The following is a 23,862-nucleotide window of genomic DNA, read 5'->3' as shown; positions in this document are numbered from 1 at the left end:
ATGTAGTTGCACTTGTGAGATGCTTTCAATGGAATCGCTCTAACCAAATCAACATTTCTTACCTCAGTTAATAGGAAAGTTGACGTTTATGCAAAGATGATGGTTTGTACCACACTGCCACATGCTTGTGTCATGCGACAGGCTTCCTCTGCTGAGTTCGTGTTGGGTGAGGGATGGGAGGACAGAGCAGGAATTGATGACACCTATTATTAGGACCCATTGTAATAGAGCCTTTTCTTTTTCTGTTCTGTTTACATCATTTCTTTTGAAAAGGGGGGCGGAGAAAAAATAGGAGTGACTTGACTTCCTCTTTCAACACTGGTTCAAACTAATTATCTTTATTCACTTGCTGGAGTCAGATGATGTAGATACTGACTTGTAACTACAAAATTTGTTTTGGCTAAAAGAATGTATGTGGAGATTTGAATTGAATATTAAGCCTGGTGGTTTGGCAAGGTCTATTTAAAACGTGAATTTTCACATTGAGTAGCCAGTTACCAGCATGCTTGTTGTCATGTGTTTCTGGAAGACTGCCTATGTGTTAAATTTTGCACAGCAAACGTGCAGTTTTTTGTGTACCTGTGGTGGGATAATACAGAAAGAGAGCTTGCAGGGGGCACTGAAAACAGGAGCATTTGAACCTGGTGCAGGCTGATCAGGATCACTCTTGCACGGATAGGTGTCACTACTTTTATTGGATGCAACTATGAAGGATGTCTAGGGATTCTAAAATAATTAGTCATCGTGCTAGTAATGCAATTTAGCTTAGCCTAAGAGCCTAATCCTTTGATGAAGTTGTAGATTAGGCAAGGAATAGGTGTGATTAATGTAGGCAGTCTTGGAGCCAAGGCATTTAATGTACTGCGTTGTGATTCCTGCGTCGTGATCGCAACAGCACAACATTTGGAAGAGGGTGAACAACAAGTTTATGCCCAAAGGAAATTGGAGATGTGGCCTCAGGGAGAGCAGGGAAGAAAGACATAATCCAGTCGTAGTAATTATTACAGTTGCTTCTAATAAAGTGTCAGGCATGTTCTGTCCCTTTTGACTAACAGTCAGAATAACTCTTAATGATGTTGCCTCGATAATTCTTCTGCCTAATGCTCACCTGCTTATTCTTTTAGCGTAGTTTTCCTTGCTGAGGAGGCAGATCTGGGGACAGCTGATGGCTTTCTACTCAAGTCTTGCCTGCACTGCCCAATACCTGAATATTTCTGTGGCATCAATCAACAGGTTGTTTTCACATCGTAACACACCATATAGGATATACAGCTCAGGTTAGAAGATAAGAGGAGATAGCTTATGTTTCTAAGTAGCAGCTTTGGATACTCTACAAATACAGGCCTACATCAACTGATTCTGGCTAGTAATCGTAAAAAGAATTGAAATTCTGCTTTTTATGAAGAAAACCCAGCTCCAGTTGATACTCATGGAGCCAACAGAACAAGGTGGCTGTTTCACGCCACTCTCCCTCTTGTCTTCTCCCATAATATCTCTCTCTATGTATTGTCTCTTCCCACTGTTAACCCAGACCAGACAAGCACAGTGATGGCAAGCCTTTCTGAATACAGAAAACATGGTCTGCTGATTTGTAACTTTTTTCTTTTCCTGCTCTTCTAGTCTGTTGATGTTGACTGGCCTCCAGCCCTGGATAATTAGCTCTTCAAGTTGGAATGAGGAAAAAACAGCTCCTCTGTCATCAGCTGGTTACTGAACACTGTATGGTATTACAGCTCGGTTGCAAAGTGTTTTTGTTAAACGTTTGGATCATGTTGATCTGCCAAAGGATATTGTTAGTTTGAATCAACTTCAAACATTCTGGAACAGGTAGTGTTCATTTAATATCTAGCCCTATTTTAATTCCTTCTGTGCATACAATTTTGGTAAGCTAATGTATTGAAAACAAACCTTTTTTAAAAAAAATCCCTTAAGAAAAACAAATGGTATACTGCCTGCAAACGGCGTGCTAAGCGAGTACATTATGTGTGTTTTATGCTGTACTGTTTAGAATGTTTTAATTAAAAATCACCCTCCCTACAGCCAGATTTATTTTTTATTTTTTTTACTGTTTTTATATTGGATGTAGCTTTCTTGTCTGGATGCAGGTAGCACTGAATTGCCTGAAGTGCAGTCCTAGCGTTTTCTGAGCCCTGTTCACGTAGGACTGTTTCACAAGATGAGACTCTGAAAGCAGTAGGGTAGTGCCTGGAACGAGGTGATATTCTGCCCTGTGCTGGCTGCTTTTTGATCAATGTCAGCTTCAGAGACAGACATATTTGCCTCTCGGAGTGCTTTTCAAAGGGAAAAACAGTTTGCAGATAAAAACTTTGCACTTAAAAACTGTTTTTCTCATTGTAAAACATCAGCGATGCTTCCTAGAAACTACACTCTGAGGTAGTTGTGGCCTCAGCAGCTCTGGCCTGGTTACAGTCTTCACGCACAGGATTTCCCCGTGAGTCACCAAAAGATAGGGAATTCCTGGCAATGCGTGATGGAATTCTAGCGAAAAATAGGGATACCAGGAACCCCAAAGTGCAAATAAATATAGAACATTCTGAAGAATGTTGGCGTTAAAAGACCAAGACAGAGATAAAATGCCTTGTTTTGCAGTACAGTCACAGTGTACTGCATTTTTTCTAGTACCTAGCCTTGGATGGGTACCTGGATGTTAATTCAGTGAGGAAGATGTTTCTGCTCACCTGAAGTACTGAAGAGTTACGCTGTCTTCAAGAAATTAAGGTTTGGAATTTAAGGGCTCTTCATTAACGAACATTTCAGAGATTGAGGGTAATTATTTTCCAGGAAAAAACAGTTTAGGGACAGGGAAGATTACTGAGATGTGTTACCTTGAAGTCAGCAGTGCCAGGACTTCCCAGCAGAGCAGATGCATGGTAACTTTAGTTGAAGGCTCAGAAAGGCACTAATGCATACATTCTAACGGAGTGCCTAAAAACTTATCTTGAAAAAATAGTCTAAATGTTGTATACTCTGTGATGGGCTGTCAGAACTTGACTGTCATCATTTGTTTTTCTAGTCCACTGTGACACGAGTATAGCTGCAGTTCAGAAGCTCCTGTTTTTCCAATACAAAACAGTAGGAACCTGATACAGACAGCAAGATTTCTTTGTTTTTAATCTGAAAGCTGTTATGAGCAACAGATTCTAGGAGTAGTTGCCTCAGATAGCAATCAGTACCCAGAAAGGAAGTGTCGTGAAAGATGGAAAACTTAAGAAACTGAATTCAGAAAACAAACAGAAAAGAATTTCAGTCTCATATCTATGTGATTTCTTGACAGAAACTCAGAGTGAGCTAAAATGTGATTTATAAATTCCATAAACTAGAGGGGAAAAATGTAAGCAAGGCTGCACTATGGGCACAACAGACATTAGAAGAGCTGGCCCGGGGGGAAATAGAACGAGGCAGCAGCAGGAAGGACTCCTACTCCGGTCATAGTTCAGACACTTAAGGTGCACTCAGGTTCAGCTTCCTGCAATATGCTCTGCATTGTCATGGTGACAGGGGACACTGTTAAGAATCAGAATGCAGGGAAATGAGGCTCTAAAGACTATACTAAAGGCACTGAGTCTAATCTTCTCCATGCAATGGCGCGAGGTCCACCAAAAATCCTTAGATGGCTTTTTATGATAAATGAAATACACCAGAGGAAGGAAAAAGAAAAAAAAAAAAGTTGATGATGCAAATGTCTGTACAGCTGTTTAGCTAGTCATTCACTGTTCGGTTATCACGTGGCTATATGAAAATGAGCTGTAATCCAGTCTTTGAACTTTGCTTAAAGTCTGCAGTTTCTAATATGATAAACATTTTGAACTAGCATAATCCGTAAGGAATTTTGCGGCAATAGTGTTAATGTTCTACTTTGGCCTTCATCTTGTTTTTAAAAGTAAACCGCCTACGTGTGGATACTCAGGATGTTTTGTGAGAATAACAAGAGCATGATTTAACTTTGTTCTTGAGGCATGTGCTTAAGAGGAAGGTATTTTCTAGCCTGTTACATGGAAAATGCTGAAAAACAAGGTCCAAGCACTGTTCCTTAGCATCATCTTTCTTCACACTGGAAAGATTTAAAATGAAGCTGTTGTATTTCTCCAAACAACTGGGCACATAAAACGTCCCCCTCCATTTTTTTGTATCAGTGTAGCTGAGCCTGGAGACAGCTCTTTGCAGGGAAGGCGGTGAGTGCAAGCTGTACCTGGTGTACGTCTCTAGCAGAGCCCGAGTGCATCTGTGCTCTGCGCCCATCTGCCCAACAAGTCAATTGCTGTGCCACAAAAAAATGCTGAGTGCAAATGAATCCTTAATGCGCACATTGCTTAAGGTTTCACAGCAGCCAACAGTAATTGTGAACGGAACAAAATAGTCTTAAGAGCCCCGGGATAAGCAAGCCAAAGCCTAATTCCTCCGATTGCTCTGGTCTCCCTAATGGGAGGGATGCTGTGAATCTGAGAAGGCTGCAGAAGCTGAGTCCTTAGTATAACCAGTTTTTTAATTACCAAACCAACTTGTTTACAAAGGAAAACAGAACTTTGAAAATATTTAATTATACTGTAAAAACAAATTGTACTATAAAGAGCATTCTATAAAGTAAGGAAAATGTTTACTTTTAATAAACTTAAAGTTGAGAACTTCAAAAAAAAAGAACTGAATAAACAACACATTTCAAGCTTTCTTTGTATTTCCTTGTTTTTTCTGTCAGAAGACTGCGGCGGAGCTCCTGAAAAGGTAAGTGTTTTGCAGAAGTGAGAAAAACTTGCTTTAAGTACGTAAGTGTGGAGAGTCAATTCATTCTGTCGTGTACTGAAGTTACAGGAAGCAGTGTTCCAAACTTCATTTATACACCTCGAAAGAACCTTTTCCGTCAAACCTGTGTAATTGGTGTCGTGCGTTACAGCTGCAGCACCTCACTGCCTTCAATGCAGTGAATTACTGCACTTAAACAGTCATTGCTTTCCCATAAACCACTGAGTTTTTTTGGAGTTCCTTTCTGCCTTGCATATAACTGTACATCTCAAGTAGCTTTTTTTAATTTGGGGTTGTGTTTTTTGTTTCTTTTACATTCAAGTGTGCTATTTAATATGTCTCTTCGTGGTGCAGTTTTATGTTGCCAAACAGTAAAAATTAGATCCTTAAGCCTTATCTGCCATATGAAACAGCTCTATAACTTAAGAAATGCACTGATATATTTCTTGCTGTCTTGCTTTTTATAATAATAATAAAATAGCAAAGCCCTATATGCAGACAAGTGTCTCACCTAGCCAGTTAATTCGTGCGAGCTGTCCTTGGACACCTTGCACCTCAGGCTAAGAATGAAGATTGGGAAGCAAGTGAAGAGAGGAAGTTCTGGTTTCTGATACAGAGTGTAAAGGAGTGTTTTTAATTAGTACAGACTGAAATGGCCTTAAATTGTTAATACAGTGCATCTAAGTTTGGCTGCACTAAGACTGCCTCTGGGTTTACCCCAAGCCTTCTTGTGAGGGGGTGGTGGGGAGGCCGGATCTGAGCCATTTTTTAAGCAGTCACTTGCATAGCAGGAAACTGCCAGGATACCTGAGGAAAGAATAGGTAGAGGCTTCGGCTCAATAATATTTCTGCAGATCAAAATAAAATACGCATCACAGCTACATACACACAAAAACAAATCCCGGAGAAATAACGGCATGCTCCATTCCTAAAGCAACAGGGTTTTGTCATTTAAAATAGTGCACTTGGGATGAAGTGCAGAGAAGTCCTTACTTTCTGTTCATTATTCTGTGCAGTGATTCATTTACAACAGATGTGGACTATTTAAAAACTCAAACCTTCCGGTCTTTTAAAATATATCTAACAATGACATAGTCATTAAATTTTTTTAGAGTAAATTTGCCTTGAAAGCAAATGGAATACGGTGAAAATGTGAAAAATCAATGCATGATCTTGTTTTAGGAGAAAAATATTTTATATGAAAGAGGGTAAGAAACCTGAATCTTTCAAGCAAATTGAGTAAAACTTTAACATTAGGTGAATCTGAACTAGAGTGCCCGTGTGCAGTTTCTTCCTAGTTTCTGTTCTATCAAAACGTAAAGTACTTTCCATTGCAAAAATAGTTTCTTTGCAGGCAATTTTAACCCTGTGAATTATACGAAATTTGACCCTTCTGAAGATACCAGCTTTTACTATCCCTAAAGGTAACGATGCTTTAAGTATTAACAATTCCCTTTTCCAACAGCATAAAAATGTCTAAGAGGCACTTCTGAAGTACAGAACCCCAAACCCTACTCCCACTTTTCTTCTTTACGGGCACCAGTCTTTGGGCTGTAATATATAACTTTGAAGTTACATCGTGAAACTTTCATAGTGACATTCTGAAAGAGAAAGCAGGGAATCCAGAAGAAGGGTAAGCTACTGGTCGCTGTACGTACCCCACTTCAGCCCGACAGCACGGGCTCAATGGTTATAGCTTTGCAATATGGTATCAAATTGGAAAGACTGATAGAGCTCATCAGTGTGGACACCGTCAGTGTCATAGAACTGGCTATCTGCAATGCTGTTCTGATGATTTTGGATAGGGTTGGTGGATAGTCTTGATTCGCTCAAAACTTCTTGGTCTAAAAAACTGTAAACTGCTGGGTCAGGTAAGTTAGACTGTGAATTAAAAGGTGTGCTGCCAGGGGCTACCACAGGTGGACAAGCTGGAGGCACCTGGTGGAGCTGCTGCCTGTGATTGCTTACATTTAACACCTGATTATACTTCTCAAAGTTTATGCTAGTGCAGTTCATGTCATCGGTCTCCATGTTCATGATGCTTGCTGTGTTGCTGGCCTGATGAGTCTGGTGCACGATGCTGTTACTGGAAACACTCTGCACGTCTGCAGTTGACACCGCCACTGCTCCCATCCCGTTAGTGCTGCTGAAATTCCTGTAAAAGCTGGAATCCTTCTCATCAGCCCAGTTCAGAGGGTTATCGTGGAAAGCTGGGAGAGTGCTGCCGCCCTGCGCGCCGGGCTGAGGCACGTCGGCCGCAAAGCTGTTCTGTGGGTGCGTGTTGAGCAGGCTGCCAGCTGAGGACGGGGTGCTGTACAGCTGCTGCCAGCAGGAAGAGAGCGTGTCTTGCTTCCCTGGGCCCACCTGTGCGGGCTGATGGGGAATCTGATTGCACCCGGAATACATCTGACCGGAGCTGGGCAGAGTTCCTAGCCCTGGCATCATCAGCGTGGATGAAAACATGTTTGGTTCTGTGAAGAGGAAAGACATTACTGTATTTTTAGGCCATTTCTGTATGCTTGTTTTAATTACAGATGGCAAAAATGGTTGTCTTAACAAGATTATCTGTGGATCCACACTTTACGTACTTGCTTCAGTGCTGTCCAGGACAAGCATGGTATTTCTGGACAGCAGCAACACAGCTGTCTGCCTTACACCCCCCTTTATGGGGCATGCTGAAGGTAACAACCTTCTTTTACACAAAGAATTGATGGGTTTAGCTTGTATAGCCAAAAGTACCAGTATCCTACAGGGAGAAAAGCTTGAGGAAATACCAGAATTTTTAGCAAAGAGGAGGGAAGGACAGGAACTGAGTGTTAGGGTTGAAGGATAGAGTATCTGAACCCAGAGCCAATGAAGACTCATCTGAACTAAAGACAGCAGTGCTTAGAAAGGGCCTCAATATAATTTTAATTTTATTTAAATGTAAGCATTATGATGAAGAGGCTAGAGCACTCTCGTATGGAAAAAGGAAGTTACAGCATTGCTGAGGAGGAATAAGAGACAGGTACTGCTGCCGCCTTGGGAATTTCAGTGCTCCCTGAAAAGCACCAGCCCCTTCCCACAGCAATCAGACACTGCTTGTTTCAAACTGCTCTTGGATTTGGGACATGCAAGCCAAAACTTACCTTTCTTGATCATCTTCCCTTCAGGGTTGGTAGCAGAAAACAAAGCCACTTTGGGCCTCTCTGTCGCATTTGATCCTGTGATGGAAGAAGCACGAATCTACTTTGAATGTTCGCTCTCAAATAAAATGACCCCATCTAACCATTTAGTTCGCCCAGACCAGACATAGACAAGTATTTCCCTTACCACAGTCTTGTATGAGTTTTTGCCAAGCCAGTGTTGATCTTTGCCTTTTTGCTTTGTTACCATATGGATCTACAACAAAAGGAGTAGAAGGAAGACCACTGTTAATTAAAATTCTTTGAGATAATAATTTGTAAAGAAACTCTCTAAAGCTTACACTAGTGGCCCCTTACTGTAGAAAAATGTATTTTAAAAATGTATTTCAGATGTGGCTACACTGCTAACAAACCAAGACACTGTTAACCATGACTATTGGTGTTTTCATTGAAAGAGGGAGCAAACTGACTAGTGGTAGTTGTTTTTTTTTTAAAATTCACATTGTAAAAGTAGCATTGTAAAATTTTTACTAATGAAGTTACTGTTTACTATAAACAAGCGTTCTGCATTGATAGTAACTTTTAAGAAATTCAACCAAGGGTAACCATACCCTTTTCGTCTGGTAGGTATCTGAAGTCCATTGGTTCACTGACTTCCTGGTCGGAAGGTCTTCTTAACTGCATCTTCACTGTGACAGGCTCGGTGATGTCTTTGAGAAACGGCGGCGTTCTGAACACAATTGCAACTTGGCGGTGAACATCAGCTTGTGAGAAGGAGCCTTTGGCCTCCCAGTTGTCCAAGACAAATCTGACTTCTATATCATCTAGTCCGTTACAAACACAAGATGCTTGTTAAGCTACAGAAAACTGAAAACTTGCAGGAGAAAAAGCAGGAGGGGGAGAGAACAAAGGAGCCTGACTCAGAATTGAGATGCAGAGTACATGCCTTGACCTTAAAGACACAGAGCGTCTTTCAGGGGTGCTGAGAGCCCTTGAACCTGAAAGCTATTCTGCCTAGCTAAAGCCAGAGCACTTACACAGGAGTGTGGTGAAGGGTTTAAATTCCCCATCTAGAAAGCAGTAGTGTCAGCCATTTGGAATAAAGGAAGAAAAAACTAGCCAAGGTTACCTTTTTGAACTTTGTCACACAGTAGAAATATTTCATCTCCTCCTTTTACACTTCCACAGTTCTTATTCACACGGCAAATTCTCAATTCTGCTGTGTTGGGAGCTCCTGGAAACAAACGGGCAAATTGGATGATAAAGAATTGTTGTAACTCTCACTGCTGAAGAGGAGGTGCTGGGAATCAAGGTATTTAAAGGGAAGGCAACAGCTGGAGGAGCGTGACACGCTCTGAAATCCACACTAAAAAAAAAAACACATTCCAGCAGGGCTTGATGTTCCATGCAAACCCAGAGTCAGCAAGCAGCACAGCTAGCTTACAGCTCAGCCGCTCCTCTCAAAACACAAGAGTCCAGGGCAGATGTGCCACTTACTCCCTAACTATTCTAGAGTAGTCTCAAAATACTTCCCTAAATGATGCCATTATGCTCAGCACTGCTGCCCTGCAAGCTGTAGAATTGAAAGCAGTTCTTCAAGTAACTGATTACAGGTTACAGTCACGCTTCTTTGGAAAACGCTGGGCTGGCAAGTCAAGAAAATTCCCGGGTATCTGGTTGTAGCTTTATTCACAGGCACACTTGGCCACCAAACCTGTCCTCTCTCTCACCCTATCTGAGTGGTTGAGAGCAGCTGTAGGAGCCTAACCTTCAGGGCAGCAGATTTCACTCCAAAACGCTCCAAATTCCACCCCAAGCCAGGACCGTACGTGGGCGGCACTCGCAGCCTGTGTGCACCCTCTGCTAACGTTGTACACTGCAATAAATTCAACACGGCTGGAGCGTGCAGGTTGTGCCTCAACAGCCTGGGGGCTGCGAGGGACTTACACTGCCTACATACACGCACTGCCTGGTACAGCTCACGTCTGCCCTGGTTCACCAGCAACAGCTTTTCGGCAGGGTAAATAAGGACAGGAGATTACTGCAATGAAGAACAGCCCCTAGACACTTTATGGGCTGTCACAATTTATTTAAAAGGGCACTAACGTCACAATCTAGCGACTGAGAAGTGTTAAAACCTCTTCCCCCAGTCCAATCCCAGCAAAATGAAACTACGCTGTCCTGTGATGCTCTCCAGTTTTGTTATGCCACGACCCAGCACACCAAATGCACTTCAGCACCCTCCCATCAGCACGGTGAGGCGATGCCCCAGCACCACGGGCTCCCTGCTGGAGGCACAGAGGGGGCACGCAGAGCGAAAGCTCGAGGTGGCACACACACAAATCCACTCCAGGCTCCCAGTTTGAGCCGATTCCTGCCTGGCTTTCTGTGGTGCTGTGCAGGTCGGCCATCGCACCACAGAGGTGTGCGGGCTTGGAACAGAGCTCCCCGTAAGCTGGGGCTAGAGCCCAGTTACGTAGTCACTGCGTGCAGGGATGGGGATGGTGAGCGGGTGCCACAGCCTCGCTTACTGCGTGACATGTAACGCTTCGTTCACTGAATGAATCAGAAACTTTGAAGGGAGGGGAAACAAAGCAAAACCCAGAAACAGTACAGGATCATATGATTGACAGTGTCATTGTGCGTTTTTCACAGGAAGAGTAAATTAAGAATTGCAAGGAGAAGCTTAATTTTACCTTTGTTTCACTTCTGTATGCTTAAATGGCACCCAACGTCCTCTGAACAGGTTTTGGGGAAGGTGTCCCGGGCTGCAGTTTGTCGTTTCATTTTGTCTTTTATTTTAATGGGGATTAGAAGGGGTGGAAAGTGCAAGAAACCTGAATGCCAGCAGATGTGGGTGCACCACTGCTGCCAGTCCTGGTGCTGGGCAGGAACGGCGAGCTGGGTGCCAGCCCCAGAGGGAAGCACACCGTGTGGCCTGCCGGGTCGGGTCGTGTCCTGCGGTGTCACGCCGCTTCCCATCGCACACACCCCTGCCTCCCTGCTCCTATTCCTTGCCCCCAGAAAGCACGGCCGCAGAAACAAATATCTGGAAGGATGAGCTCACCGAAAGTCAGGCCACTTTCCACAGGGGCAGAACAATACGTTCTTCCCAACCTCACTTCTCAGAAACAGCACCATGCTTTCTATGACTCTTCCCAAGAGTTTTCAGCGCAACTTGGGAAATTTCTGTTCAAAACCAGTTAATGTTACAAGCAACTGAAAACAGAAGCTGCCTGTAACACCATATGGTATAAACTTCCAGTCTCGGCTAATGTGATTGCTTCCACATTATGTTCAGGTTATTCTTACACCTCTCTCCTACCCAAAGCACGTGGAAACTAAAAAGCGTTAGAAAGCGAAGAAAATACTGGAATTAAGATGTGAAAGCTGATTTTCTGAGAAGCTCTGGATATTTTTTTTGATCCTGATCTGAATGGGGCTGGAAAAGCCTGAAGTGTAACAACACAGGATTCCCAAACCCACTGCACCATACGTGTTTATCTTTTACCTAAACCTATAACCTCTGTTAGCCAGTACCGTACAGCAGAGCTGATTGACAAATGCTAACTTTTTTTTTTTTTTTTAAGAAATTCAGATCTGAAACTGCTGTTCCTGACAACAGCCACATAATTTTTATGATTTGTGGTTACAGTTATGCACTGTTTTATTTACACTGCTGCTATGTTACACGGAGGATTTCAGATACCTACAGTGTATCAGGAGCTGCCCACATACACCCACACTAAAAAACCAAGCTTCCCCCTCCACACAGCTATCTGTCATTTCAGCAGCTTAGCAAAGACTGACGTCAATCAACGCAGACGAGTAATCATGATTTGGCATATTTCTAAATGGCATCTGAGATGTAGCTGCAAATCTCGTCTATCATTTCTATCTCAACCCTAATTAATACTACAAGTGTTCTCAGTACGACAATGCATACAATTTCAACTTCTAGATAACTCTAGAAGAGACTAAAAATACCAAACCCACCTGATTTCATATTAAACATTTTCATCACGGTTATGCACACATCAACAAAATTCTGGGCATCAACGCATAAAATGCAGATCTCATTTTATGCTGTAGCTTCTCCTAAAATAATGGCCCTTGACCTTAAACGTCTGACACGGAAATACTTTCACTGCAGAAACAAAAATCGCTGCCAAAAAGGGTTCTCCACGATTAAAAACTCTTCTGCTATTCTTCCCCAGGAGCAGAAATCCAACACAGTGAGGGCTGAAATCCTCAGCTCCCCCGTTACCCACCTCTATGCCAAAAATATGACTGAACGGGATGCCAAAGAGCGGCACAAAAGCATTAGGACAGCGTCCCACTGAGGTAAGTATCTCTTGAGAGCTCTGTTGCAGAGCCCTCACAAGTCAAAGGCAAGATTCCTCAGTGGGACAAACAGGCTTTAGGTGCACAACAGATGGGTTTTGCAGCACCCATCTCTCTCATTATAATTTTAACTGCTCGGCGCGTCAGAAGCAGGCCTGTCCTTGCAGGCATTGCTGCATATGTGAACGAGGGCTGAGAAAGCACCAGTGAGTGGGCCCAGTGATGGACAATTCTGACCCCAGTGTACCAACATTTCATGCTGGGGTCATCTTTTGAGAGGATGCCAACCGCGTTGCCATGCCTTAGGCGTGAATCTAACAGTGCCAAAACAGGAAAGTGCCCCAAGGGCTACCAAAGAGCTCAAAACCTCAGAATCTGTCCTGGTATTTTTCATTTCAAGCAAAGGGATCCCCCAAAAAAAGTGGAAAAAAAAACATATTTGAGCTGGTACTTACTGTTGTCATAGATTGGGTTGGAAATCAAAGGAGGCAGAGCTAACGTGTAGTTGCCATGTTCATCAGGGAGGAAAGCTTGGAAGCAGAGCCGGACGACGTTGAGATCGTACTCATCGATGTTGTGCAGCTGCTCTTCAGGCACTAAACAGCAGAAGGAAAGACAAGGCTGAGAATTAGTCTTCAAAATCAACAGCAATTCTTTAACAAACTCGGGATGGGTCTCCACTGGGAAAAGAAGCGGCGGTGCTGATGCAGAGGGAACGTGCCCATGGTTCCTGCTGGTGTTACAGGAGCTGCACGAATAAACTGGTTGCACACAACATATAGTGGAGAAGCCTTTAACGCTTTCCCTTCATCAAACAGGGCGAAATCCAAAGCAAAAAAAAAGTAAAAACATCCCTTCTAACAAGGCAGACTCCTTCCTACCTTGGTGTTTTTCTAAAGGCTTGTTCTTTGACCAGATTTTCCATGGACGAGTTCAGCTGAGCCAACCTGGGATTGACCCTGAGCAGCTGCAGAAGAGGAAGGTGACCGTGCACCCCAAAACAGACTCTGTCACACCAACCCAGGCACGTTCACCTTCACAACGCTTTCATCCTTCCTCCTAGTTCTCCACTTGTTCCTCGAGTCCTTACCTTGCCTTGCAGAGCAAGTTCACGTATTTATAGTTTAAAAGTCATTCTCTGCACTTGTTTCTCTCTCATTTGTGCATAAGGAGGTTTACAAAAGAAATGCCACTGCCAAAGGGAAAACCTTCACAAAGCAGTACTCAGATCCAGCTGAAGATTTCAGCAAGTGAGAGATTTCTGCTACACGTTACCATTATTTTCCTCTAGAAATGGAGATGGAAAAATAATCAGAAGGCAGTCCTTGGGGCGAGACCGAAGGTGGAACAATAGAGACCATCTCCCCCTTCCCATCACATCTGTGTCACTTCTGAACCTTTGGGAGTAGCGATTAGCGTGTCATACCATCGTGATACACTTCTGCAGCTCAACAAGCAAACCCTGGCTGGGAAGGATGTGTTTCCTTGCACCTTCCTCCCAGTGCAAAGAACAGTAACGCAGAGCCCCAGCTCAACATCTCGGTTTTGTTCACCATTTTACTTTCAAAACACGGGACCTAGGATATCACTACTGCACATTTCGTGTGCTCCCAGCTTCGTGGGCAGCTCTGGGAAAAGCAGCACTATCGGAAATCAATGCTTTCCTTTAAGCTCTGGCATTAAACTACTATGCTGACACTCAGTGATTGACAAATCAGAAACTAATCTTATTTTATTCAAGTCGAAGTAGTGATAATTAAGATCATTTAAAGCAGTTGTGTCTCCCAAAATCGTTCAAAGCAGCAGCTCACCATAGTCAGGCTCTCCTTACACGAGGGCAGGCTGAGGGGAGGCCTCCTGGGGCCCGCAGCTCCCTCACAGGGAGCAGAGGGGCAGGTGCTGAGCTCTGCTCCCTGGGGACAGCGACAGGACCCGAGGGGACGGCATGGAGCTGGGACAGGGGAGGGTCAGGCTGGGGGTTAGGGACAGGGTCTGCACCCAGAGGGGGTCGGGCACTGGGACAGGCTGCCCAGGGAGGTGCGCACAACACAGCCTGCTGGAGTTCAAGTGTTTGGACACGGCTCTCAGTCGCATTGCCTGATTTTTGCGTGGTGCTGGGTGGAGCCAGGAGTTGGACTCGATGATCCTTGTGGGTCCCTTCCTACTGGAGATATTCTATCGCTCCGTGGTACAATGACCTAAAGTGAACGTGTGCCAAGTCAACAGATCACATCCTCTGAAGCTCGCTCCCTCCCCTGCCCTTTTGAAGACCTCATGAAAGAATAAAAGATTAAACGTGCTTGTGATAAAAAGCCTGGGGATCACACCGTGCTGATTAGATTGCAATGCTCTGACCTTTAGCATTTATCATGGGTTGGTCTCCACCCTGCCATGAGCAGATTCCACAGTACCCACTCAAGTGCTTTCTTCCTTTCACCTTTTGATAGTGTGAAATAACAAACGCTCTGAGCTCAGAATACTTTCCACTGGCATTTCTTAGTCTTTCTGGTGTTCTCAATATCTCAGTTTCTCCCAGTCTCTATTGCAAAAAGAAATCAAATCACCTTTCCGTTCTGCAAGCCCGTGATCAGCAATATTTCAAGCCAGACCCAGCAGTAAGTGCTAACCAAGTCCGTACGCAACCTCACAAACGTTAGGGCCCAGGGGAGCTCTGCCTGTGAACCTCGCAGGCTGCTGTCTGACTCAGATGTGCAAAGTGAAGTTTTACAACTTAATGTACTTCATTAGCCGACCTGCTAACTTACCAGAATGGGATCTTTGGAAAGCAGTTCTTTCTGCTGTTACACTCCTTTAAGCCATGTGTATTGACACGCAAACGCTGAGGCACCGTGGCAGCAGTGCAGCTCGCCCCCCAGCCCAGGCCAGGAGCAGAGCAGAGCATCACGCGGGATGCAGCAGCCAGCGCTGCCTCACGGTGCACGAGGATGCCCGGGGCAAACCACAGCTTGTCCCAGCCGGTCCTGGGTCTACATCACTGGCTGGCTCTTTGTGAGGCCAACCAAGGATGAAGCAGATGCTGGTGCCGAACACCTGATGGTGACTGCCAGCAAACCTTTGATAAAACTGCTTGAGGACACGCTCGTGCTTGGAGGAGTTGCTGGGTACGATGAGGTCTCTGCACCTCAGCACTTTGCTGGAACGGGCAGTGCTCAGCAGACTCCGTAGTCCAAGTGCCTCGAGATGCAGCCCAACAGGAATAAAGGGAAGAAAAGGAAAAAAGAAAAGATACAGCCCGACTTAGGGAAAATGGAAAAGAAAAAAGAAAAAAAAAGTGCATTCTCTAGACTGGACCTTGCATAAAGGATAATCAGAAGTTTAACATGACTTTGTTCTCAGCAGTTCGGGTGCCTCTAATCCCTGTTCTGACACCAGGCCAGGAAGCATGGAGCTCCCAGCACACGCTGCCATTAAGGCTTACATGAGTGAGCTCCACCAGTCACTGGTGTGATGTTCATTGGATCCAGCCAGACAGCCCAAGCTGTAGTCAAATTTCAAACATCATAAAAATGAAATCAGGTACCCTTGCACCAGTCAACTCACTGCAGGCAGAAGCCAAGCACGAAATCTGGATCTGGCTTTTGATTCTGAACCCAGCGTGCGGGCTGCGTGGCCGTGCGATTGAGCCTCTCACACAGCACACCAGTCCCGCGCTGCATTTTCCGCAGGTGCAGCAGCCTCTTTCTCAGAAACAAATAACAGGAGGCCAAGTTTAACAGAACTCTATAAATGCAAAAATACATTAGATAGGAGAAAATGACTAAGTAAATGCTAATGTTCGAATTATCGCGTTTCCTATACGGCGAACTTTCAGAAGTTCCCAACAAATGTGTTTGACAACTTGGTACAGGAGAGGTGCAGTGTGCTGACCACTGCCAAACACGGAATTGCTGTGTACAGCTCGTTATATTGCAGCAAAAACACAGCTCTTCATTTGCATGTTCTTATAAATGACTTAATACATTATAAAAAATCTGCAGTTTGAAAGAGGAAGTGCTCAGTCAAGACTGATTCCTCTTGGGCTATTTTTAACCAGATGAGAAGAACATAACAGGGCAAAAAAGGAGAACAAGACAGCTGCGACTCCATCTTGTGATGGCACGCTTAAAAATATAGAGGCTCAATCCCATGCTTGCGTAAAGCAGCACACAGCTTTCATCAATTCCAAAACGTATTTCATTCACACCTAAAAGACAGGCTATCGTCCAAAAAAAATAAGATGCTGTTATTTTTAATGAACATCTAATTCTGCTCCCTCTGAAGTCAATTTGAGAGTAACAGCTGACTTGAGCGGATGCTGGCTTACACCTTCAGAATATTAAAAACAAACAAGAGCGAGGCAGACAAACACTGACTAATTCCTGGAGTATGGCTGTGCAGAGGATGGTCGTGTCATTCGGTGTTATTTCATCGACTTCCATACCGAAGGAGACAGCAGTAAACCCGACAAACCTGAATTTACGTAAGTTAAGAAACGCAGCTCAAGATTTGGGGAACAGAAAGGACTGGAGGCAAAGAGTACGCACAGCATCGCCCCGTGCGAGCTCCATACATGCAGCTGTAGTGAAATCAGTGGCATCACACATGTGAAACAGGGAGATTGCACAACGCAGCATGTTTAGAACAGGCACGGCAGTCACGGCTTGAACACAGCACATAAATAAGAGGAAGAAGTGCTCTGCTGTTGGCAAGGGTTCAACTTCCTCTCTGGACTCCTTGCTGCGTGGTACCACACCTTATTGTCCGCGTGTGAATCCGACTACAAGAGCTGCAACCCAGCCAACCATGGAAGCACGTTCCTGCGATGGCCCAACCTCACAACAAACCAGCCTTCATCGGGCAAAAATTCATTTTCTGTATTTATCCGTTCAAACAGGATTAAGTGAAGTGATGTTTATAAGGACGGCTACTTTACGAGGGGAAGGAGAACTTTCAAAAGCAACACGTAGCAAGCACGCAGAAATAAAAATAATAATATTTAAAAGAACTGAGAAGAACTGAAAGTTTTTAAAGTAACTAAGAGGCTTGATATCATGAAATCCATAGAAACACAACCGAACAAAACTAACACCACTCCCCAAGATTCTGGCAACAGGGTTTAAAAAACAGTATCTAGAGTTGGGTTTGAAGCTGGGGATTAGGAGTTCTTCTACCAGCAACCAGCTACAGTAACTAGCAAATCCTTTATCCATCTGTTTATGACTCCTCTGATAGAAATATTGGTCCCCCAACTTAACAATAATAATAATTGCATTTGGAAAAAAAGATTCTTTACTCTCTTATCACAAGAAGAAACTTACACAGCCCCAGCACGGACACAAAGACACCCCGCACAATTCACGAACTCCTTCCACCCTGAGCTGGCGAGCCCCAGCAGCGCACGCGACACAGGGTTAGGCTTGGGTTGTGCCTGCCTCAGAGGTCTTCATCCCCGAACTCCAGAGCTGCTCTGTTGGGTTTCTACTGAATTATAGGGCTTCCTGGGTTTGGCTTCCACAGCACAGCTTTCTGGGTCCAGGTCACTAACACACAATTCCAGATTGTGGCACAAAATTAAAGATGCCAATAGCATCAGGCCTCCTGTTGATTGATCCCTACTGCTTTGTATTATTTTAAGGTCTTCAACATCCAGAAAGATCAGGAGAATCCCATTTACCTGGTGACATTATTAGGGGATTAAAGGGCCTGATGTTTACTCATCAGGTGATGCTAGAGGGAAAGTGAAAGTTTATTCTGAACGCTGAAGAGCAATGACTTAATACGATACCAAGTATTAGCTATTAAATAGGTTCCTCGTATGTAGCCCTCCCTCCACCCAGCTTCTAGACGAATGATGTCAAACTTCTGGAGTGGGCAGAGAGGGAGGCACGTTAGCACCTAAACATAACTTACACGGAAACTTCCAGGGCAAATGATGTGGCGTGACACATTCAGGGCTGGCTGGGCTGAGAAAAGCAGCACACCCTGCAAGGGGACAGCGTGTGACCTTTGCTTCTTAGAGAGGGGCTGTGGGGGTGTCTGAGCAACGCTCGGTCTCAGGCAAGGAGAATGACCTGCAAGCGAAAGCACTGCACTGAGGAGACCGCCCAGGAGCGCACATCATTGATGATCACCATGAGCTACATCCTACCTTTTTTTCTTACGCAGGCAGTGCTTTTTAATTCAGGGATATGCTGGGAGCTCGGTTGCGTTTAGGCGATGACACAGAGGTGGTTTGCCTCAAGCGTTTTGCTCCTCGAGTGACCTCCAGCCCCAAGATACCCCCTGTAGCCCTGGTACCTGCTGATTTAACCCAGCCTACGACAGAGGCTTTGCTGTAAAGGGGTGGCTTCTGCCCAAGCATCATTTCCAGCACTAACCTTGTGCTGGGACTACTCTCACATGGTGAATCAGATCAAAGAACTGAACTGGTCTGGCCGAAAACTAACCTGGCTGAAGAAAAGAGGAAAAGACTTGTCTCCAGTCATCAGTCAGCTCCCAGGAACACCAGACCTGGCACACGGGAAACGGGGGAAAGAGATGCAGCAGCAGGACAGGCTGCCTTCTGCAGTGCTGATTTATGGCCAGAGAAATCGGGCGCAAATGACAGCCCCCTCTTGGTGCCTGGGAGGCACAACTCGGGTTCGGTTCACTCTCCCCAGCACTCGTCCACGCTGCGGCCACAGCTCGCGTAGCTACAGGGCAGGCAGCCTGCAGGAGGGCTACAGCAGGCAGCTGCCAGCACACACTGAATTGCCCGGGTATTTGATCGGGGTCTCCTGCAGCTGAACTCTACACAGCCAAAAAGGACCTCGCCAAATAGTTTTATGCTACGTTTGCTGTTTCCAAATGCAACCGTACTGGTACAAAAGAAAGAACAGACAGTCCCGGTGTGCTGTTTGCCCCTTGCTGACAAAAGCCAAATATTATGCTCTCTCCTTTGTGCCCAGGCTTTGGAAACTAGATGCAGAGCTGCGTGATGGGCCAGGCTGTTTGGCTATGTGTTCAGGGGCATAGCACCATCCACCAGCACTTGCTCAGAGGGAGAAGCTGGGAACAAGAGGAGGGAAGGGCTGTGGCAGCACTACGATTCTTCTACGGATAAACCCATGCCTGGTTTATACCTCTGTGCTGCGTGGCGAGATGAGCTCAATCAACGCTGAAGAAAAAAAAACAGAGAGCTTTTCGCATGTATCTATAAACAGCATATGCAACAGCAGAACTCAATAATTCAACAAAAAAATCAGTGAGGGTGCAAACGACGAAAATCTGGATGCTGACCTAGAGTCAGTAAGCGCCCGACAGGCAGCAGATTCCCAGCGTGGTGAGGTGACATTTCCCTCTCGCATCTTACGTGCTGCCCCGGCGTAAGGAAGTGACATCAATTTTGTTTGTGCAGGGGGAAGGAGCACAGGAAGGGTGAATGACCTGGCTTGAAACAAAAGCTGAGGGAAAGACTCAGAGTACAAATGTAAACTTTTGAGTTTCGAGAGATTTGTCCAAACAATATGAGACTGTAGGTGGGTTCTCCTCCTGTTTTAAGTCTGATATTAAAAAAAAAAACACAAAACATTAAATTGGAGCAGAATTAAACATATATCCACCTCCCTCTGTACGTCTCTAAGACATACTTTTAGCTACTTTTGTTTACCGCATTAAAAAAGAAATCAGCATTTTTTGTCTCTCTACCTGGTAATTTTCCTTGTTCCCTTTTAAGAAATTTGAAGAGACTGTCTTTTATGTTAACATACAAATTTCAGGGCAAACAGCAAGAACCACATGCACGAAGAACAGAGGGCTTTCTAAAGGTAAAAGCTAAAGGCATGGTACGATCCGGGCATCTAGCCTTCCTCAGGTGGCTTTGCCCTGTGCCTCTTACGAAGCTGCCTGCTCTCACTTCCCAAGATTGTCAGCTTGAGCACCTGGTTGGGGTTGGGGCTGCATTACATATTTAATTTCAGGGCAGTAAGTTGGAAGTTTTAACACCTGGGACACTCACTGCAGAAGCCCGCGGTGCTTTTCTCTTTCTCAAGCCCTTCCTCACTCCCCACGCCTCGCTCAGAGCTGCCTTTTTGGTTCGGGGCACGTCTCCTGCTCGCAGATCCGCGGCCCCACAAGCCGCGGCACGAAGTGCGTGCTGCCCTGCAGCGGGTGGGCTGGCGAGGGGGATCCTGGCGAGCCCAGCCCGTGTGGGCGACTGGCGTCAGAGCTGAGGGGCTCACGGGGCGCAGCCGCGCCGGGGCCAGCAGCAGGGGAAGCTGCGGAGAGGGTGACGGGGCGCGTGGGCAGGAAGGCAGCGCCACTTGTGTGGGGAGCAGCCCGAGCGCGGCGCGGAGGCGGAGGCGTGCAGGGGGTGTCGTGGAGACTGTGACGAGTGCGGAGCGAGCGCGGGGTCAGCGGCCCGCGGGCGGAAAGGGGAAACGGCAAGAGGAAAGACTGCGGAGGCCAACGGAGCCGCGTTAGTGGCGGGGTACGTGGGACAGGCTGAAAATTAATTAAGCGCTTATTAGCGAGAGCAATTACAAAGGAGCAGGAACCTTAAGCGTATGCCGAGCTCCAGGGAAAGCCTATTTGTGCTCTCGCGATCAGGTGCCTGAAATCGGGCAGTTTCGTGCTCTAAGCCAAGCCTAGGGTTTTCGCACTGTCATCCATTTAGCTAGAAAAAGGCTGGTCCTCTGTAATACTGTGCAAAGTACAGTTTTCCCCTAAATTTAATGAACACATCTAGGGCTTTTCCTCATTGATAATTAACTTAGGTTATTATTAAGTCAATTGTTGTCTCTGCTTCAAGTCACACCCACCCACAAAAGCTCTGAGCTCAAGACTGGCTCTTCTTTTAATTTGAGTTGGCTATACATCAGACAGTACATGGGAGGACGAGGATATGGCACAACTCAACAGCTACGAAAAGAAAACAAACACCCTAGAAAGCAGACATGGACCAGCTCCACTGGAGGAGTAACTCTGCTCCTTCGAAGCTGTGCCATTTGTATCGCCGTCACGCCGAGGAGGCCCAGTTATGCACCAGGCTGCCAGTGCACGGCATTTTCCTGGTGTGCTCAGGGATAAGAGACAATAGAGATTTCTGTAATCGTTCAGCTTTATAGGACAGAAACATATGGGTCATAGCCTTGTGAGCAACGCGGGTCATGAGCACGTCCCCTGATGGTGTGGAAACAACAATTCTCTGTTCAGGCCAAGTCCAGAGGAGCAGCCTCCTGGCAGATCACCTGAGTGGCATCACAGGGAACTCACACAACTTGCACAGAGCATGTTTAGAACCTCTCCTGCCTCTAACAATGGACAAATGGTGCCAGCTAACAGTGGGGATTTCAAGTGAAACAGCCTTACAGATACGCTTTCGGGGTGACTCAGATGCAGGCAGCCCCAGCAGGCACACGGCACGATGTGCAGACACAGCCCTGCTATCACCCAGGAGCTCGGCGGTAGGCATCAGTCGCTTCAACAGCTAGGTGAGGGTGCTGGAGAAAATCATCTTGAACATGAATCTTTTCTGAGCAAATTCCTACTGCTGCCCATGACGGCCACGCGTGTCCATGCCACGTGCTGCCCGGTGCGGAGGAGGGATGACACCGCCAGAGAATTTGCATTAGGACTCGCTCTCCCTTTGCCACCCCAGCTGCCTGTGGCACCCTGGCTTCCCTGGAAGATGAAGGCCCCTTTACACAAGGAAGTTTGGGATGCAACCTTGTGGACCCACACCTTGCTATTACTGCAGCCTTTACTGACACGGGCAATACACACGGCGGCAAGCTGGAGACATATTTTGTCTGTTAATAGGGCCTCTGCCTCAAATGGGGACTCGGGATGGGGATTATTTGACTGATGCAGAAGAAAGTGGGGAAGAAAAACCTCCTAGCTCACAAACACCCTGAAGACAGGTTTTCAGCTCTGTGAGAACTTAAATGTTCAACACAACCTTTTTCACATCGCCGAAAAATACCGGCAGTCCTGCAGAACTTGATGTTCCTACAAGGAAGGAGCAGCATTAACTTGCAACCTGCTTAGAGGACGCACCTAACCCCGAGAAACTTCTCTAATTAGGAAAGTTGGATAACTTTCCGAAGACAAAGTAGTAAATAAATGCACAGTATGGGATGTATACAACACATCCTGAACCACCTTGAAGAATGCAGTGATACTCTTGACCTTACAAAACAAGCCAACTAAACCCATACATAAAACTTCCAACCTTATCAAGCAGTAAGCATTATGGTGACTGCTGCTAGCAAAAACCTGTTTTGATCAACTAAGCACACACAATAAAAATACTTCTGTCACTAATCCTGTTTTATTAAACCCTGGTCCTGTGCCCTTCTGGGCTCCGCGCAGCGTGGGACTGCCCTGAAGCGGCTGGAGGCCATTCTCAAGGCGGCTCAGCTTTGTGCTGACACGTTAACAAGTGCTGAAAGGCAATTACGCAGGCTGGGGATTGCCAGCAGCCCCTTCTCAGCACAAGGCCTGCCAAGAGCAGGGTGCTGCCCTGTGTGTCACCCAAGCGAGGCTCTCCCCTGCTGCCAGGGCAGGTCTCCCTGCTGTTGGCCAGGCAGAGAGGAGCCCAGGATCTGATGCCACCAAGTGCAACCAGTTGCAATTGCCCCAGAACAATTAGTGAACTTGGAGTTATGTGCCAACCACTGCACGAGTCTACTCTCAAACTATTGTAAACTTGTCTTTACTCTGTTACGCTGAGCAGCGCTAAGAACAGAGCTCTGTGTGACTGCTAAAGCTTCTTTGGTGAAATACACCGACATAAAAGGAGTTTATCTTGTTCTTTTACTGCACAACATCAAGAGAAAATGCCAACTCATGTTTTACTTATGGAGTAAAACAAAGCAAGCCAAGGGGGCTGAACAGAAGAGTTCCTCCTTTTTGATTTAAAATCAAGGTAAAGCTGGCTGAGTCAAGGTGACAGTAAGTCAAACACTACTTTATACTCTTTAAATTGTGTTGAAGGACTAATTTTACAACATGCTATTGTGTGTGAAAATTACCAGAACTAGGTTCTGGTTTTGATGGACCATCAGCCTGACAACAAACAGCTGTTACCTAGAGCATTTCTCATCCTGTAGCGAGTTCAACATGTTTCTTTTTGTCCTGTTCAGGACAAAAGCAAAGTATGTATTTTGAAGCTATCTGGAAATCTAGTTCCCAACCCTCCAACAAGAGCCTTACCTGAATTTAGCATGACTTCTGTGGGTATTGAAAAGGATTTGAAAAATCTCCAGGTTTTTTGCCACACCTAAGTGAATACATAAACGCATTCACGATAATGCCTTCTTCCCAGAGGCATTGGTACTATTGGTACTCGGTACCAGAGAAGCAAAAGAAGAGTCCCCAGCTTCCTTTCCACAATTTCTTAAATTCTATAATTGGGGAAGACTATTAATAAGAAAGTCAGCATTGAAGCAATATGATTTTGAGGTAACAGTATGAACTTACTGTCAGCCTAAATGATTTTTATTTTAAATAGGCAGTCAAAAACTGGGGGCCTTTTAGGTTTTAAAAACGCTTCATCATTCTTGATCAGTACAAGTTCAATGTGTCAACAGCGTTAATGGTGCTATGTTTGTAAGAGGTTTTTTATTTAGCAATTGTATCGTGTGCATTGGCTTCA

At 45.3% G+C, this 23,862-nt stretch overlaps 2 protein-coding genes across 4 annotated transcripts in view; one reads left to right on the top strand and one right to left on the bottom strand.

The window, feature by feature from the left end:
- Positions 1-4,686, top strand: part of PUS10 (pseudouridine synthase 10) — a 34,663-nt gene extending 29,977 nt beyond the window's left edge. For all 3 annotated transcript variants that reach the window (XM_068675371.1, XM_068675372.1, XM_068675373.1), the window contains exon 18: positions 1,621-4,686. In XM_068675371.1, coding sequence (XP_068531472.1) covers positions 1,621-1,659 — 39 coding nt within the window. In that variant the 3' untranslated portion in view covers positions 1,660-4,686. The remainder of the gene's footprint in view (positions 1-1,620) is intronic.
- The window catches only part of REL (REL proto-oncogene, NF-kB subunit), a 33,005-nt gene continuing 13,663 nt past the window's right edge, over positions 4,521-23,862 (bottom strand). Inside the window, exons 5-10 of the mRNA XM_068675370.1 lie at positions 12,683-12,823; positions 9,013-9,117; positions 8,495-8,707; positions 8,071-8,139; positions 7,887-7,961; positions 4,521-7,229 (exon numbers count right to left, since the gene is read on the bottom strand). Of these exons, the coding sequence (XP_068531471.1) occupies positions 6,442-7,229; positions 7,887-7,961; positions 8,071-8,139; positions 8,495-8,707; positions 9,013-9,117; positions 12,683-12,823 (1,391 nt within the window). The 3' untranslated portion in view covers positions 4,521-6,441. The remainder of the gene's footprint in view (positions 7,230-7,886; positions 7,962-8,070; positions 8,140-8,494; positions 8,708-9,012; positions 9,118-12,682; positions 12,824-23,862) is intronic.

This window comes from Anas acuta, chromosome 3 (assembly GCF_963932015.1).
Source record: "Anas acuta chromosome 3, bAnaAcu1.1, whole genome shotgun sequence".
Classification (NCBI taxonomy): domain Eukaryota; kingdom Metazoa; phylum Chordata; class Aves; order Anseriformes; family Anatidae; genus Anas; species Anas acuta.
The sequence above is the reverse complement of the archived record's forward strand: the minus strand, read 5'-3'. Positions and strand labels throughout refer to the sequence as shown.